This window comes from Ursus americanus, chromosome 7 (genome assembly GCF_024610735.1).
Source record: "Ursus americanus isolate L20-20 chromosome 7, mUrsAme1.1.p, whole genome shotgun sequence".
In the NCBI taxonomy this organism is placed as follows: Eukaryota; Metazoa; Chordata; class Mammalia; order Carnivora; family Ursidae; genus Ursus; species Ursus americanus.
In genome coordinates, this window is record NC_142133.1 from 37,972,832 (window position 1) to 37,989,195 (window position 16,364).

The 16,364-nt window shown below is 50.0% G+C and overlaps 1 protein-coding gene across 7 annotated transcripts in view; it reads right to left on the reverse strand.

Annotated features, from left to right (window-relative positions):
• Positions 1-16,364, reverse strand: part of SFXN5 (sideroflexin 5) — a 118,999-nt gene that overhangs the window by 50,415 nt on the left and 52,220 nt on the right. For all 7 annotated transcript variants that reach the window (XM_087863542.1, XM_045788264.2, XM_045788260.2 and 4 more), the window contains 3 exons: positions 4,411-4,464; positions 3,541-3,597; positions 2,179-2,244 (listed from right to left, as the gene is read on the reverse strand). In XM_087863542.1, coding sequence (XP_087719668.1) covers positions 2,179-2,244; positions 3,541-3,597; positions 4,411-4,464 — 177 coding nt within the window. The remainder of the gene's footprint in view (positions 1-2,178; positions 2,245-3,540; positions 3,598-4,410; positions 4,465-16,364) is intronic.

The following is a 16,364-nucleotide window of genomic DNA, read 5'->3' on the forward strand; positions in this document are numbered from 1 at the left end:
CTGCCGGAGTTAGACCCTCACTGTGTGAAGACGTCAGGCAGAGGGACGCCGCCACCGCTGAGACCGTGGATCTAGGCGGAGAGGGGCCTCCTGAGGCCGGCAATCAATCAGCAACCTAATTAACAAGTATTTATGGAGCAGTGCTTGCGCCCCCTCTGTGGGGGAGAAGACACAGGGCCTGTCCCTGGTTAACTTGTAATCCAGTGGAACAATGACAGGACGGGACACAGGGCGTAACTGAGTGTGTGGGAAGGACAGAAGTTTCTAGGACTTGGGGGCGGGGGGACAGTTTGGGCTGACATGGTCAGGAAAAGCCTCTGAGCGCTCTGCAGCTAGGCAGGGAGTTGGAAGGAGGGTGTCCCCAGCACAGGTACCGTCCCTGAGGGCTGTGACAGTCCAGTGTGAGGCCCCCAGTCTTTGAGGGTAAGACCCTGGCTCTGAGAGCCTGGAGGGTCCCCAGTCCCCAGTAACTGCAGCTTGGGCATCAGAGCCCTCACCCCACAATCTGGGCTAGCTCTGATCCTAGGAAGTGGTAGGGATGGAATGACCAAGGGCCCCTTGCGTGGGATAGTGAGGACTGGGGACGCAGAGGCCTGGAGCGCCATGTGCCACCATGACAGTGATCCCCTTCCCGCAAGCCGTTCCCAGTCAGCGCTGCTCAGTATTACCCCCGCCGTGGTTTCCTCCCCTCAGCTCTGCCCCACCTCACCCTTCATCTCCGAGAAAGAAACTGGGATTTTCAAGCTGCTGAACTAGGTAGACCCATCAGCAATTCTTGCCATGAGGAGCAAGGAGGAGGAAGAGCCCCTTTCCGTCTCTCAAAAGAGCCCTGACCTTTGCCGGCAGCTCCCCAGAATCAGGGACTGCCAATATGTATGACCCCAAACGAAGTCTCTGCTGGGTCGAGGACCACTGCGTGGGGGGAGCGGGGGGTGCGGGTTGTGGTCTCTTGGCAAGCCATCTGAATAGACTGGCAATGTCAGGCTTCTTGCTTGGGGAAAGACAAGGCTTCGGGGAGGGAGCTCGATCTTGGGCACAAAACGGGGATCACTCCCCAGCAGGGCGTTTGGAGAGGACGTGGTCTACATGGGAGCAGAGTAAATGAAGCATCAAAACAATCCCAAATCCCTACTTTCCCAGAACAGCGAAATCAATGATGGTGCATGGTACAGTGGGTTAGTACACAGTTGTGAACAATTATTATATCTAATGACATGAGAAAGATGAAGAAAGTGGGTTTTACAAAAAGATTATTATATGTGAATTCTTTCATTATATGTGAATTTTTAAATTTGCATTTTCTAAGTGTTTTCTTACCAACTGCATGTATTTATTGTGTGATGAATAAAATAAAAAAGGTGCGAAGTGACTTCTACCCTTGGAGTCAGCTATAGGAGACCACCCAGCCAGGATCTGGAGAGCGCAGATGGAGGTGCAAGGGCGGGTTCAAGAGTGGGACGAGTGTAGCCAAGGTCCTGGGAACTTGAGCTTCCGCTCTGGCTCTGGCCCAGGCCCCTCACTGTGTCACCTGTGCTCAGCCCTTATCTGGGATCCAGCCTGAGGCTCACATAGTCTAAGTTTACAAACCCAGCCTACTTCATAGCTGCTCTATTCTCAAAGTCCTGTGGGATTCAGATGAACCTATTGCCCCGGTGTTGAGGAGCTTATAGGTCTCCAGGAGGAAGTGGACACGTGACCACTAGACGAAAGCCACCGAGAGGGGACAACAGTGCCCTGGGAGCTCAAGCAGAGAGCAAAGGGGAGCCAGCATGTGGGTCAGCCTTACCACTGAGCCCCTCGCTTTCCACATCAGCCCCATTACTGCGAGTGACTAGCAGCTCCTCTGAGGAGGGAGCTGGGTAAACACGGACCCCTCTAGCGACAGACCTCTGCCCTCAGCTGGAGTAGGCAGCCCTTTGTGTCACTCATGGGCACCGCCCCACCTCCCCACCTGCTCTCCAAAATCTGCAGCACTCTCTCTATTCAAGTTCATGTCTCTCTATTAAAGTGTCACCAGAATCCTCTCTGCCTAGAAAGCCTGCCCCGGCGGCCCACCCACACGACCCTCTGTCTCCCACACCCTCACCTGGCCCTGACCTCAGGCAGGTCTGGCCAGAGCCTCTGGGGCGAGAGGGCAGCCTCAGAGCAGGACAGAGACGTGGGGAAAGAGTTACTCACGGCGATGGAGACAGCACTGATGACAGCTCCCAGGTAGCCCTGGATGAACTTGGATGCAGGAGAAGGCTGGAAGGCAGAGAGAGATTTCCAGGCCCACTGGGTGCCCAAAGCTGCCACACCCCACCCTTGCCAACAGCCCCAGCCAGCAAGAGACGTTGCTGCCCACCACCGGGGAGAAGGCAAAGGTCCCTCTGGAAGCCAAAGGGATCCAGCCCTCCCCCGGCACCGCTCCAGACATGGAAACACAGGGCAGCAATGTCCTGGGACGTGCCGCCGGGCCCACTGCACTTCTGCCCCGGTCTCGAGAGCTCACTGGCAGACCTTGCGGGCCGGAGGCACGCATGCTGGGCGTGGGCTGCCGGCCCCTGGAGGACCGCCTGGTGGAAGCGGCAGTGCGGCTGGCCGCACCTGGCGGGCTCTCCAGCGCCTTGTCAGCGCAGGCAGCAACAGGGCCGCCATGCCACAAGGCAATAGTCGCTCCACGCATCTACGGAGAAATGCAACCCAAGATGCAACGGACCGCAGAGGCAGGGACTTGCCTCTGACTGTGCGCTGACGGCAGCTTTGGAGCCGCTTGCTTTAAGGTAAACGGAGCCGTCCAAGCAGAGGTGTACGTGTGCGGATCGTGCACGCAAGAGGCGGATTGGAGGTTGAGATGGGCGTGGGGTGTCTTCAGAATTTCGGGCCCGAAGTTCCTAGCACCCTGACCAGCTCCTAGCTCTCCCCCCTCTCCCCCAGGGTTAGAGAATGCCCATACCTTCCCCTCCCCAAACTGACAGCCCCCCAAGGAGACTCCTCCTCCCCTCTCCCTGCCTTGGGACAAAAGAGCAGGACACGCAGCCTTGCCGTGAAGCAGGGCCAGCTCCTTCCCTTGTCTAGGAAGGGCCTCCACTGAGAGCTTGTCCCAGGAGGGTAGGGGACTTTGGGGGAGGAGGGGCTGGTCCCCTCAGACCCCTCACCCCTCAAGAGCAGCCCTTCAGCTTTACAGCCGACCGTCTGGGGGCACCAAGGCAGGTTCTTGGAGGAAGCTTGAGGGAAATTCAGTCCCCATGTGGCTGATGCCATCCCTAATCCAAGATCTGGGGATAAGAGCTGCCCAAGGAGGATGCTGAAGCCAACAGAGCCCATCCCTCTCACCGCCTCCACTCTATTCCCATTTTATGGGCCTTCTTCACTTCATGCGAACAGCCCCTCCCCGGCGGGGCCCTTCCTGAAGGGTTGGCAGCTTAAATCAGGTGATTAGAGGAGCACAAGGCTTAACTCAGAGGAAGCAGTCCCCGACGGTGGCACACCACACTGTAGGGAGGAAAAGGGTCCCCCCAGCCTGCTCCCTGATATGGCACAGGGGTCAGCGGTGCTCACCTTGGTAGCATTGCGGTTTGCATAGTTGACACAAGCGTTATGGCTCTGGTTCAGCCACTGGAAGGCAACGAGGGAGAGGAGACGTCAGGGAAGGGGTGGAAGCCGGGCCTGGACCCCAGGTGGCCACAGCCTCCAGAAAGACACGGGATGCTGTCTCCAGCTCACAGGTGGTTCTGTCCATCCCCCAGGGCAGCAGGACCAACTGTCCCCATTTGCCTGGCACTGCGCCAGTGGCAGCACTGAAACCCCGGGAAACCCCTCAGTTCCTGGCAAACCAGGATAGTGGTCCCGCCCCTGCCAGCAGTTCATCCCAACCTGGAGACTGTCCCCTGTCCCGGAATCGTGGCATTCACTGCCCCAAATGGACCTTACTGCCTTTGACACGTCATCCTTGTTGTATTGCTTATTGGACAGAAAGTGGACATTTAGCCCCTGGAATTACTGACAAAAATATCTCTTTCAAAAATATCCCAGCCCAGTGTCTTGCACCAAATACTCAGTACCTTAGGGTTGGTGGTGGATTTACCTTCCCCGAAGATTTGAGGGAGGCTTATATCCAAATGAGGCTGAGGGCCTCGAGGTCACAGGCCTTGGGACGAGCAGCCAAGGAGCAGTGGGCAGCCACAAACAAGCCTTCATCCCCTTTTGCAAAAAGCAGAGCCACATAAGATGGCCTAGGTGTGGGCTGCTGGTACGTGCCCAGCAGAATCCGAAGTCCCAGGGTTCCCCCAGTGTTACTGGGTCAAGGAGGGGTGGGAAGTAGGGTGACTCTCCCTGAGGGGCCTGAATGGGAGACACCGGGACAGGGAGTTCTAGCGAGCCCTTGTTGGGTCCTTCCTCCAGGAACCCTCTGTTGCCAGGGACCGTTACCTGCCAGAAGACAGTGGATGCCAGCGTCTGGTTGGGCAACAGAAGACCAACTACCTGCAAGAGAGAAAGACAGGAAAGCCTGGATCAAGCAAATGAGACACCCTGCACGTTTGCAAAGAAAAATGACACAGCCACAAACAAAAGTAAACTGGATCTGTAGAAACTGAGGCGGGTGACGCATACACAAAAACTGCTAGCCACGGAGCGATGGTTGTGGAATTACGTCACAGCACAATCCCACTTTTGTAAAGAAAAGAAACCACATCGTCTGTACAACCATTTACACAAACATGGGCATATACAAATCTCCATGCAAAATCTACAGCCCAGCACGCAGCTGTCTCTGGAGGTCGCTGACATAGTATTTTCTCACAGTTTTCTCGAATATTCCTATATTCTTTTGAACATTGACATGTATTAATTCCATAACTGGGGTCGACGGGGGGCGGGGGGGGGGACAATAAAAACAAAGAAGCAAACAAAAAGAACATCTTTACTTCCACGCAGCTAACCCAGCTCTTTCATACCCTCGCCACCTCATAGGATTTTTGTGAGGATTAAAATACGATGATAGGGGTGCCTGGGTGGCTCAGTCAGTGAAGCGTCTGCCTTTGGCTCGGACCATGATCCCAGGGTCCTGGGATGGAGCTCCTGCAGCTGGCTCCCTGCTCAGTGGGGAGCCTGCGTCTGCCTCTGCCCCTCCCCCAGCTCGTGCTCCCTCGCTCTCAAATAAATAACTAAAACCTTTTTAAAAAGTAAAATAAAATGTGATGATAAAAATCATTTCAAGGGCCTTAAGTGCTTTATAAGTACAAGCAGGGGGATTTGTATCTGTTGTCTCTGAGCTCCCGTGAAGAAACCCTATGCCATGTTTAAGGTACTGGATGAAACAGATGTGTAATAGATACTTGCTGAGTGAGCGGATGGACCACTGGATGAGCGCGCACGCACACGGCGGAGTGCCGGTAGCTAGGTGTGGATTCATTATTCCCGAAGCCCCAACGTCACCTACGAGCTAGACTGGCTGACTTTGTTTTTTTGGTTTAAATCAAGATTAGTTGTCTCATCTTGACAACTGGCCAAACTTTGGACTTCAGGGATCCGTGTGTCTCTCTCAAGTTTACCTTTTGAGTGCTTGTATGCAAAATAACGTCTACCAAGTCCCACTGCATATGGGAAAAATGTGCACAACCATCCGCATATTGACTTATTTATTATTCCTGTAGATAAAATGGCTCTTTGGCAAGAATTTCTGTAAGGAGCAAGTATAAACATTCAATACTATGCAGTAAATCAAATTCTAGACATCCTCAGCAGCATTTGTAAATCATGTTTTAAACATTAAAATGTTTTAAGACAGCAAACACACACACACATTTATATTTATTGGCCCATATCAGTTTGAATAAAATTATATAATGTAAAGCCATTCCACAGCTCCAATGAGGAATTATCTTATGAGATTTTTCTCCCCAAAATGAGATCCCAGTTCGATTTTTCTCTGCAGCAACAGACTTAGGGCACTGGAGTGAGAATCAGGAGAACCTGGAGCTCAGCCTCAGCCCCATCCCCATCCCTTGTGATCTCCAGCCAACAGAGGTTCCAACAGAAGACAGTCCCCTTTGGGGCTCTAGCTTTCTTACCCATTGAGGGAAGGGGTTGAGCTTGGAGGTCCTACCTTGGTTTAAAGTTCTATTCTTAGGTTCCAAGTAGCAGGTACGAAGTCAGCTGAGATCGCCCCATTGCCTGTAAAGGGAATCCTTCCTCACCCAGCCCGGCTGAGAAATATCCCTGGGGACCCAGGACCTCCTCCTAGTCAGCCTCCAGCCACCAGGAGCCAGACCACAGAGAGGAAGCTGAGCCTAGAGAGACCTGAAATTGGGAGCTGACAATGCGATCCAGTGAGTATGTGTGTGTGTGTGCACGTGTGCATGTCTGACCGCCTCCCAAAGCCTGAAGGGATAGAAGCTGTTCTTCACTGTTGGGAACTCAGCAATTCACTCCCCTAATCTGTTGGTTTATAGAGCGTGAGTGTATTATGGACCACATCGTCCTCTCCTCCTCATTGCCCCTTACACCCTCCACACTGAGCTTGGACCATCACGAGTGTCGTAAGATACAGCCCCTTGGGACTCGCTATATTTACCAGCCAGCCATTGTCCAGGACACTCATTGCTCCTTCCATCGTACAGTCCCCTTTATGAGTCCCCCTGGGGGAAATTTTTCTAGTCTTGGGCCAGAAATTTATACTTCTGGGCACCTGGTTTGCCTCTGTCTCGCAGACACTGAGCATTTAACCGTGTCTCTCTTTGCACTGACTGTCCAGAAGCTCAGGTCAGATCTCCACGGCTCACATCTGGCCAGCGTACAGACCCTCACTGCATACATTTTGTGCCCAAACTCACTCCTAGCTTCTTCCCTTTCCTAAATTTTTGTCTTCACTTGTATTTTCGGGTAGCAGGCATTTTTTAAAATGTGACATCAAGTCTTTTCCAGAACAAACCACAGCTCTAAACTAAACTGAAATAGTAGTCAGGCTACTATTACACACACACACACACACACACACACACACACACACACAGCTTGTAACCTGTGAGCTTTTCTCCTTGTTGGCCAATCCTGACCAGCCTCCTGTCCCAACCTCCTGCTCTACCACGGGCCTGACACTCATGCTGGGCACCTCTGGCTCCTTATGTGTTCTTAAAGAGATTGCTCGATCGATTGATTGATTTTGCTAAGCATTTCCCCTATGTCACTTACCATGATCTTTTTTTTTAATGTGAGTGTAGTTGACACACAATGTTACATCATGTTACCATGATCCTTATCACAACTCTGGGGCTCAGACGAAATAGAGATTACATTCTATATTTTACAAACGGGGAAACTGAGGCTTAGAGAAATTCACTGATTTGCCCAAGGCTTCACAGCAAGCTAGAGAAAGTCAGAAAGGTCTCCTGATTTCTGGCTTAAGGGTTCCAACTCTCTGATTTGAGGGGTTCCTTTTCCAGCTCATTCACCTGAGCACAAAGGAAGCGTCACACTCCATTCCCATTTCCAAGCGTCCTCTATGCACCGAGTTCCATGGTGCTCTCAATGGAGAACACGGGAAGAGAGGAGTATATGGCCCCTAACCACAATAAGCACAAAGACCAAACAGGAAAACGTAGGAGAATATCCTTTATAACATCTGGGCATGAAAATGACCAGATGGTTTACTCAGGTACTTGGGTATGTCAACTTGATAAATGCAAACATCCAAACCGGAGCTCAGGAAGGAGAGATCAGTGCGCTATGGCTATCACCGGAAGGAGGCGGTGGGATGGAGCTGAGGTGTGCATGCGTGTGTGTGCGTGTGCGTGGGGGGGTGGGAAGTGTGCACGCTCACGGGAGCAGGAACAGCCAAGAGACTGGTCTCAGTAAAGGAGGAGGTTTGAAGAATCAGCAGACCTGGGGAGGGTGAGGTTAGAGGCGGTGGAAAGCCATGCTGCACTGTGTCCCCAAACGGGGCCCAAGGGAACCATCTGAGGCTGAGGCAAGGGGAGCAGGGATCCCACTTTCCGGGTCCTACAGTCAGGCTGCCGGGGCCAGGAGCACATGGGTGCCAGCCCCATTCCCTATTAGGCAACACGCAGAGCCATCTGCACAGTCCCAGGAGCAAGAGCAGATATTTTATAACTTCCTTTTTTCTTTTTAAGTCGGAATTAAAAATAAATGTTCCTTCAGTTCTCAGATGTATATCTCTGGTGCAACCTGCCCACATTCCCCCACGCTGCCCTTTCCAGAACATGGCAGGGGAAAGGAGGAAAGAGATGGAGAGAGAGAGGGAGCCAGTCCACCCGGCTTCAATGCCAGTAGATTGCACCTCTTCCAAGAGGGAAACGCTTCAGGCGTGGCCGCGCAGACGGGTGGAGAGAGCCCAGAAAACGGCTGGTACCAGGGAGAGTGGAAGGAGAGCCAACAGCCAGAATTTCCAGCCCAGCCTCCACCCTATCTTGCTGCAGGACCTTGGCCAAATCGCACATCCTATCTTTGCTCCCATTTATAGTTCATACCACGGCTGGGGTCCCCTCCGCAGCTCCCGCCCCCTGGCAGCTGTCCTCTTCACACATCTGTCCACTTTTGCTGCCTCCCTTCCCCTCAAGTGGCCGGCCATGGGCCCTGGTGATTATCATGCAGGCTCTGGTCACAGAAAGAGCTGGACTCAAAGCCTGGTGCTAGTATTTACCAGCCATGTGACCGCGCACTAGTTACTTGAGCTCTTCGTGCCTCCATTTTTTTTTCATCTGTTAAATGGCGACCACCCTGGTACCTCTCTGATGGCCATGGGGGAGGCAGGGCGTGGAAAGAATTCGGTCCAGTGTCTGGTGTACAGCAAGTACTCGTTAGGTATACAGTGTCAGTACCGTTCTTCCCCTCCTAGCTCATTCTTTCCTAGATTTTGCTGGTCTCTCCTTTCTCCGAACGCCACAATCTGCATTACATAATTGAGCATCATCTTGTCCCCATCTGGTCTTTGAACACGAGCCTCGTCCTTCAAAGGACAGTGAGCTCCTGAAGGTAGAGTCAGGGCTTTTCTCTCTGATGTCCCCCAAAGTCCTCAGCACAAAGCTGGGCCCGCGCTGTGCTGTATGTACTAGAAGAATATTGCTAATTCATTATTAAGAACATTAAATCTTGGGGGCGCCTGGGTGGCTCAGTCGGTTAAGCATCTGACTCTTGATTTTGGCTCAGGTCATGATCTCAGGGTTGTGGGATCAAGCCCCGCATCAGGCTCCATGCTCAGTGCAGAGTCTACTCTGTCCCTCTCCCTCTGCTCCTCCTCCCCTCTAAAATAAATAAATAAAATCTTAAAAATTCTTAAAAAAAAAAAAAAGAACATGAATTCTTGGTCAGGGAAAAGATCTATGATGGACTGTGACCGTGACCACCACCAGCCATTTCTTCCTTACTCCTTTTATTAAAGTCCGAATTGCATGGGGGTGTGGGCCTCTGGAGAGAGTGGCAGATTGAGCTTTTGGTCCTGAGTCTTGACTCCTCCCTGCATTCATACCCTTGCCATGGGAAGAATGTATTTCCACACTCTGGGCATTGCTTGGCTATACTTCTTGCTGTGGCCAGGCACATGTGGGAGGATGTGGCAGCATGCCAGCTCAGGCCTCAGAGGGCACCCATGTTTCTGTGGGCCGTCTTATGCATCTAACATGGCCATGAGGAGACACACCCTGACTAGTGTCCTGGTCCAAGGAGGGTGAGAGGCATGGGAAGCAAAGCGCAGCTGTGGGGGCTGACTCCCAGTTGACCCCAGGTCTGCGGTGAGAAGCAGGACTGCCTCTGTCAAGCACAGTGGAGACCAGCTGAACCCCAGGTAATCGCAGAGCCCTAAGAATAAATGCTTATGGTTGCCATGGAAATTCTGCGGATGTTTGTTACACAGCACTGTCATAGCAATAGCTGTTTAATACAGGGGTTGCCATAGGTGAAGAGTGAATATGCTGTGCTTTGTGGTCCAAAATTCTGCACCATTATGAACACACTTGAACTACGTCTTCACTAGTGATGTTGGTTCCTGAGCAGCCTACCTTATCTTTCCACCCGGTGACCAAGAGCCCAGCTCCGGGGCTGCCCCAGCCAGTCCAGGAAGAAGGGCACTTTGTGCCCAAGCCTCGTCTCAGGACAGAATCCAGAATGGGGCCAACAGCACCCACATGGCAACTGGCCCACAAGAAAAATCACAACTTTTCTCCAGGACTCCTCCGTCAGAGTATTCTAACCTCTGCAGAGAGATAAGGTCTCGATCAGGGAGATGGGCACCACCAAATATCCCGAGCTGCTTGGCCAGAGGTGGGCTGGGAACAGCTGAAGTTGAAGACAGGGGAGCAAGGCCGCTGGTCACAATTCTGCGTCCTGTCATAGTGGGGCTCAGAAAGAGAGAACAGAGGAGCCCCCATGTCTCTGGCTGCTGCCCATGAAAAACTGACTCGAGGGATAGGAGAAAGATGTTTTAATAGTACAGAAAATCCAGAGACGAAACAGTGTGTCAAAACAATGGGGTGGTGACACGTTAGGGCATGAGCACAGAGTACAGCACAGGGTCCAGCAACTGTCCCTGTCACCTCTACCCCACCTCTACACGGCTAATCTCTCCTCACCCTCCAGGTTTCAGCTCCATTGTCACTTCCTCCAGGAAGCCCTCCCTGCCCTCAAGATGAGTTAGGTCCCCTGTCCTACGCTCCCCCAGCACTCGGCCTGCCTTCTTTGCAGTATTCATCTCAGTAGTAAGAATCTGTTTAAAGTCTTTCTCGAGAGCTTCCAGAAGCTTCAGAGGGGTGAGAACATCAGCGTTCGCTTATCACATACCTGGGAGTCCTCACTGGTAAAGTGACAGTCCCCTGGCACCATACCCGGTTCCTCCGTACTGACTCACTCAATTCTAAAATGCTCCTCTTCATTTTTGAAAGACCTGCCACGGGCCCCAGTGCTCAACAATTTGCCTGTTTTTTCCTTCTACTTTGTCTCCATCTTCTGATTTATGTGGCTAACGATCTGAAAAGTAACACTTCAGCGCATGAGAGGTGCTATTTAAAGGATCCCGGCCAGTTACAGAGACTATCTTTTGTCAAGTGAATGTTTGCCCCTGACCGGTCAATTCTAGCTTAACTGAGCAACACCTCTTGTAGGGTATAAACCTGGCCCAACTGACTGGTGGCGGCTTACAATGGAGGTAGGCCAGGAAGAAAATTGTGATTGGCATTTAAATGTGTGAAAAAGCAGAGTCTGGGATGAGGAGGGTAGGGAGACACCAGGAAGGTTCTGGGACACAGCCAAATCCTCACGCAAAGTGAACCCTCCGTGGTCTACCCCTCCCCCCCGGAGACGAAGTGACCCACACCGGCACCTCCGGAGGTTTCTAAGTCCACATGCACATCTGCGGTGTTAAAACCCACACAGCTCAGTGTATAGAATCCCAGCTCTGAATGTCCCATGACGGGGATCTGGTTTGGATGTAACGCAAGGCCCCTGGACACACTGACTGGATTCTCCGGTCTGCCCTCCTCGGTCTCCCAGCTGGATATGGGGGCTTGGGGCCTTGAGTTTCAAGGGTTCAAAAGTGACAGGGGGAGGGGAGAGGAGGACAGCAGTGTCAGGAGGAGCTCAGAGCAGAGGAGGGAGGCACAGAGAGCCCCTGGGAGGAGCCCAGGCCCACAAGAGAAACCCAGGTCCTGGCATGTGAGACATTCTGATAGCCAAGGGTGCAGGGTATGGGCTGGCCACTGGGGAAACGCGGAGAGGATAGAAGGGGGACCGCCACAGCGGCCCTGCCTCTCCCCGGCCACGTGTGCACGGAAGGGACGGGGCTGCACACCGCTTAGTGGAAACCTGGGACAGAACTGCCAGTTACAAGCAGCCACGGTTGGCGGGGTTCTTTTGGGAAGGTACCCGAAGGAGAGGTGCCATGAACCGCACCAGCCTCGGGAACAGCCTTGGGGCACTGGCTTAGCCACCGTGCTTATGTATAAATTGGGATCTCTTTGCCACACACCAAAGGGGGAAAAGTTCCCATCTTCAAATGTTAAGCTTAAAATAAGACACTACATGGGTGCCAGTGGATCTGTGAAATCTGCTGACTAAACTGGCACCAGCCTCTGGGAGAAAACCAGCTCATTTCTCCTGAGCTCTGAAGAGTGAGCAGGGTGGGGGCGGGGTTACTCTCAGGCAAGGCGGGAACCGCACGGGGGTCGAGACCGGGATGCTCACCTAGGCAGGAAGCGTGGATGTTGTTTCCAGAAGCATCTCAGCTGAGGCATCTGCCAGCCTTAATCACCCCTTCCCTTCATCGCTCAGGGACCCAGTTGCTAGCACATTCGCCAGCACCCCATTTCTATTTTGGTAAGCACTTTAGTGGCTTCTGCATGTATATATTTCTTACTCACTCTGTCACACCAGGGGCTTCCCTAAGGTGTGGACTGGAACCTTCACTCCCCTTCAGACCAGGCATTTGCTGAGATGTTCAGTGCTACCAGGCGATGGGGGGGGGGGGCGCCTAGGGGAGCTGAGGTGGCCAGTGGGAGCCAGGCTCTGGTAGAAGGGCTGGGACAACCACAGAGCTCCTTCCACGAGGGGCAAGGCGGTGGCCCAGGAAGGAATGGGGCCGTAAGCCCTCTCATTGCTTACCTGCATTAAAGTGCCAAGATAGAAGGCTACCGGTTCTCCCCGTCCAATGACTCCTCACAGGACCTGGGCCAGCTATTCTGAATGCCGGGATGTGAATATTTGGGACTAGGAAGTGGGGCTAGGTGAGCATTGTCATTTTGACCCTGGCTGCCACTGAGGCCTGTTGGGAGATGCCGGAGCTCATGCTGCCCGTTCACCTCCATCAAGTGTTCCTAGGATCTCAGGGCCAGGGCACCCTATTCTCATACCCTACACATTTATTCACAGAGGGATGTTTGCTCCAGGCTGGGAGAGGATTTGTCCTCCGAGGACATTCAGAGCGTCTGCTTCAGCAGTAAACCCCTGAACCACACAAGAGGGGACAGCACCCACGTTCCCAGGATGCCTGCAAGGCTCTACTGACCCTGAAATAACTGACTTGCTTGGGTAGGAAGAAGAGAGTAGAAAACGATGGGGTGTCATCAATAACATCTTCTGAGGGCGCCAGGGTGGCTCAGTCAGTGAAGCTTCTGCCTTTGGCTCAGGTCATGATCCCAGGGTCCTGGCATCAAGTCCTGCATCAGGCTCCCTGCTCGGCAGGGAGTCTGCTTCTCCCTCTCCCTCTGCCTGCCGCTCCCCTGCTTGTGCTCTCCCTCTCTCCATCAAATAAATAAATAAATAATCTTTAAAAAAAAATACACCTTGTGAACCAGAGACAGTGCTGGTGTCCCTTGGGTTAACTACTTCATCCCAGTTAATGGCAGCCATTAATTGTATAAGTAAGGGTCCATTTGGCCTCTTATGGGGAAATGAGCCCCAAATTCAATTTCTCTGGCTTGGTAAAGAGATGATATTGCTAAGTGATGTATTTTTCTTTTTCAAGTGTTGATGAAATATTTATTAAAATTACTATGGCAGATTCTTCTTGCCTATATATTAGCCATCTTCCCTCTTTCTTAGTAACAGAATCCCTATAATTGGGGGATTCTACATGAAATGTAAACAGAACTGTTGCGTGAGACTTTGAAGAAGTCTCCTTAAAGGGAACTGACTCATTTGGGAAGTACATCCTTCTATCTTTCTCCTCCCTGTAATGTAGATGTGATGGCTGGAACTCTGACAACCATATTGGGTTATGAGGTGATTCTGATGACAGAAGACAGCATTGAGAATGGTGTAGAGAAATGGAAGTCTGGGTTCCTGGTAGCATTATGGGGATCCTTCTACCTCTAAAATTCTTTGACATGAGAGAGTAATAAATTATTTTGTTTAAACCACTGTTATTTTGAACTTTTTAATATGGAGATGGTCCTAATCCTAACTGGTCTAAGCATATAGTATGCTACAAAGAAACCCACAATACATCTCAATGGCAGAACTGTAGAGGTCATAACAAAATACAACAAAGTAGAAAATATTGACAAAAGAATACGTTTTAAAAAGGCCAATCACTTGTGATTTAAAATGTGTTCTTCTGGGGCGCCTGGGTGGCACAGCGGTTAAGCGTCTGCCTTCGGCTCAGGGCGTGATCCCGGCGTTATGGGATCGAGCCCCACGTCAGGCTCCTCTGCTATGAGCCTGCTTCTTCCTCTCCCACTCCCCCTGCTTGTGTTCCCTCTCTCGCTGGCTGTCTCTGTCTCTGTCAAATAAATAAATAAAATCTTTAAAAAAATAAAATAAAATAAAATAAAATGTGTTCTTCTGGGGGCACCTGGGTGGCTCCGTCAGTGAAGCATCTGACTCTTGATTTTGACTCAGGTCATGATCTCAGGGTTGTGAGATCGAGCCCCGGGTCAGGCTCTGCACTCAGCATGGAGTCTGATTTGAGATTCTCTCTCTCTCTCTCCCTCTGCCCCTCCCCACCACTTTTGCTCGCTCTCTAAATAAATAAATAAAATCTTAAAATAAAATGTGTTCTTCTGACTATCGAATTGATTAAAGATGATTCAAAACTATAACTTCAAACACATTTAGAAAATAAAAATACAGATCACTATATACAACCACATATTAGATACAGTCAGGTTTTAGATATACTCAGAAGCAAATTCACAGCCCCAAGCACTTTTATTAGAAAGAAAGAATGCAAATAAATAAAGTATTCAAGGTAAAAAGTAAAAAAGTAAAACCAAAACAACAACAAAAAAACCCCACAAACACACCAAGGAAAAGAGGGAAAAAGACATAAAAACAAAACCAGAAATGAATAAGTTAGGAGATGAAAATAGAAGGATTGATAAATAGATCCTGGAGCTGATTCCTGGAAACGACTCTCACAAATCTGTTTATTTTAATAAAGGAGATGGAGGTGAAAAGGAGGGACAGGACTCAAAACCAATCCAAGGAAAGGTCATTATATATATTTTTAAAGATTTTATTTATTTGTCAGAGAGAGAGAGAGAGAGAGAGATCACAAGCAGGGGGAGTGGCAGACAGAGGGAGAAGCAGGCTCCGCATTGAGCATGGAGCCCGATGCAGGACTGGATCCCAGGACCCTGGGATCATGACCTGAGCTGAAGGCAGACGCTTAACTGACTGAGCCACCCAGGTGTCCCTTATTTATTTATTTTAGAGCGAAAGACAGAGAGCATGGGGAGGAAGGAGCAGAGGGAGAGGGAGAGAGAGGATCCCAAGCAGACTCTGAGCTGAGCTCGGAGCCGACCCAGGGCTCAATCTCAGGACCCTGAAATCATGACCTGAGCTGAAATCAAGAGTCAGACGCTCAACTGACTGAGCCACCCAGGCGCCCCGGGAAGATCATTATATTTAAAAATATCAATATTTAAAAGTTTCCACAACAAAGACACCAAAGAGTGAAGGAGAAATAGCTGGGAGAAGAGATTTGCAATGTATATAATTCAAAGGATTATTATCCAAATATATAAAGAACTCTTACAAATCAATTAGGAAAACACAACTAATGGAAGAATGGACAGGTAATTCACAGAAGAGGAAATATAAATGTAAATAAATAGATGAAAAGAAGCACAATCTTTTTGGTATTCAGGGAGATAAAAATTAAAACCATAGGGAGAGGCTACCTTTCTTCCATTGGGTTGGCATAGAAAAAAGTCTAAAAATACGAATACCATTGTTACTAAGGTGCAGTGAAATATAGCTTTCCTGAAAGGAAATTTGGCAATAGCTATCAAAAATGTAAATGGGCATAGCCATCTACACAGCAAACTCACTTTCTAGAATGGGCCTTTGAGCAGTCTTCATATTTGTGCAAAAAGTTCACAAGGATTTTTCACAGCACTGTTATTTCTAATAGCAAATAATCAGAAACAACAGAAATTCATCACTAGGGGAGAGAACACTACTCAGCAGGAAGAAATGAATGAATGAAGCAGATCGTTATGTAGGCAAACTGCTAAGTGTAATAAGCTAATTGTAGATAAATAAGTATACTGTTACATTTTTTAATGGAAAAAATACAAAAGAGAAAAGAATGTTTAAATGATGATTCTTATGTATGCAAATACCTAGAAAAAAGCCTGAAAGTTCACACCAACGTTCTAACAGAGGTTACTTCTGGAAGCAGATTTGGGGTTGAGCCTTGTCAGGGGAATGTCCACGTTTTTTGCATTGTTTGAATTCGGAGCTGAGAGAACATATTCATGCATTACTTGTATAACTTTTAAAATATTCTTTAAAAAAGTCTTGGTGGTATTTTTGAATTCCAAAGAACATATTCATGTATTACTTGTATAATTTTATAAAATATACAGAGATTTTTTTTTAATCCTGAGGATATTTCTGAGCTCCAAAGATAAAGAGAAAAAAATGCCAAAGGA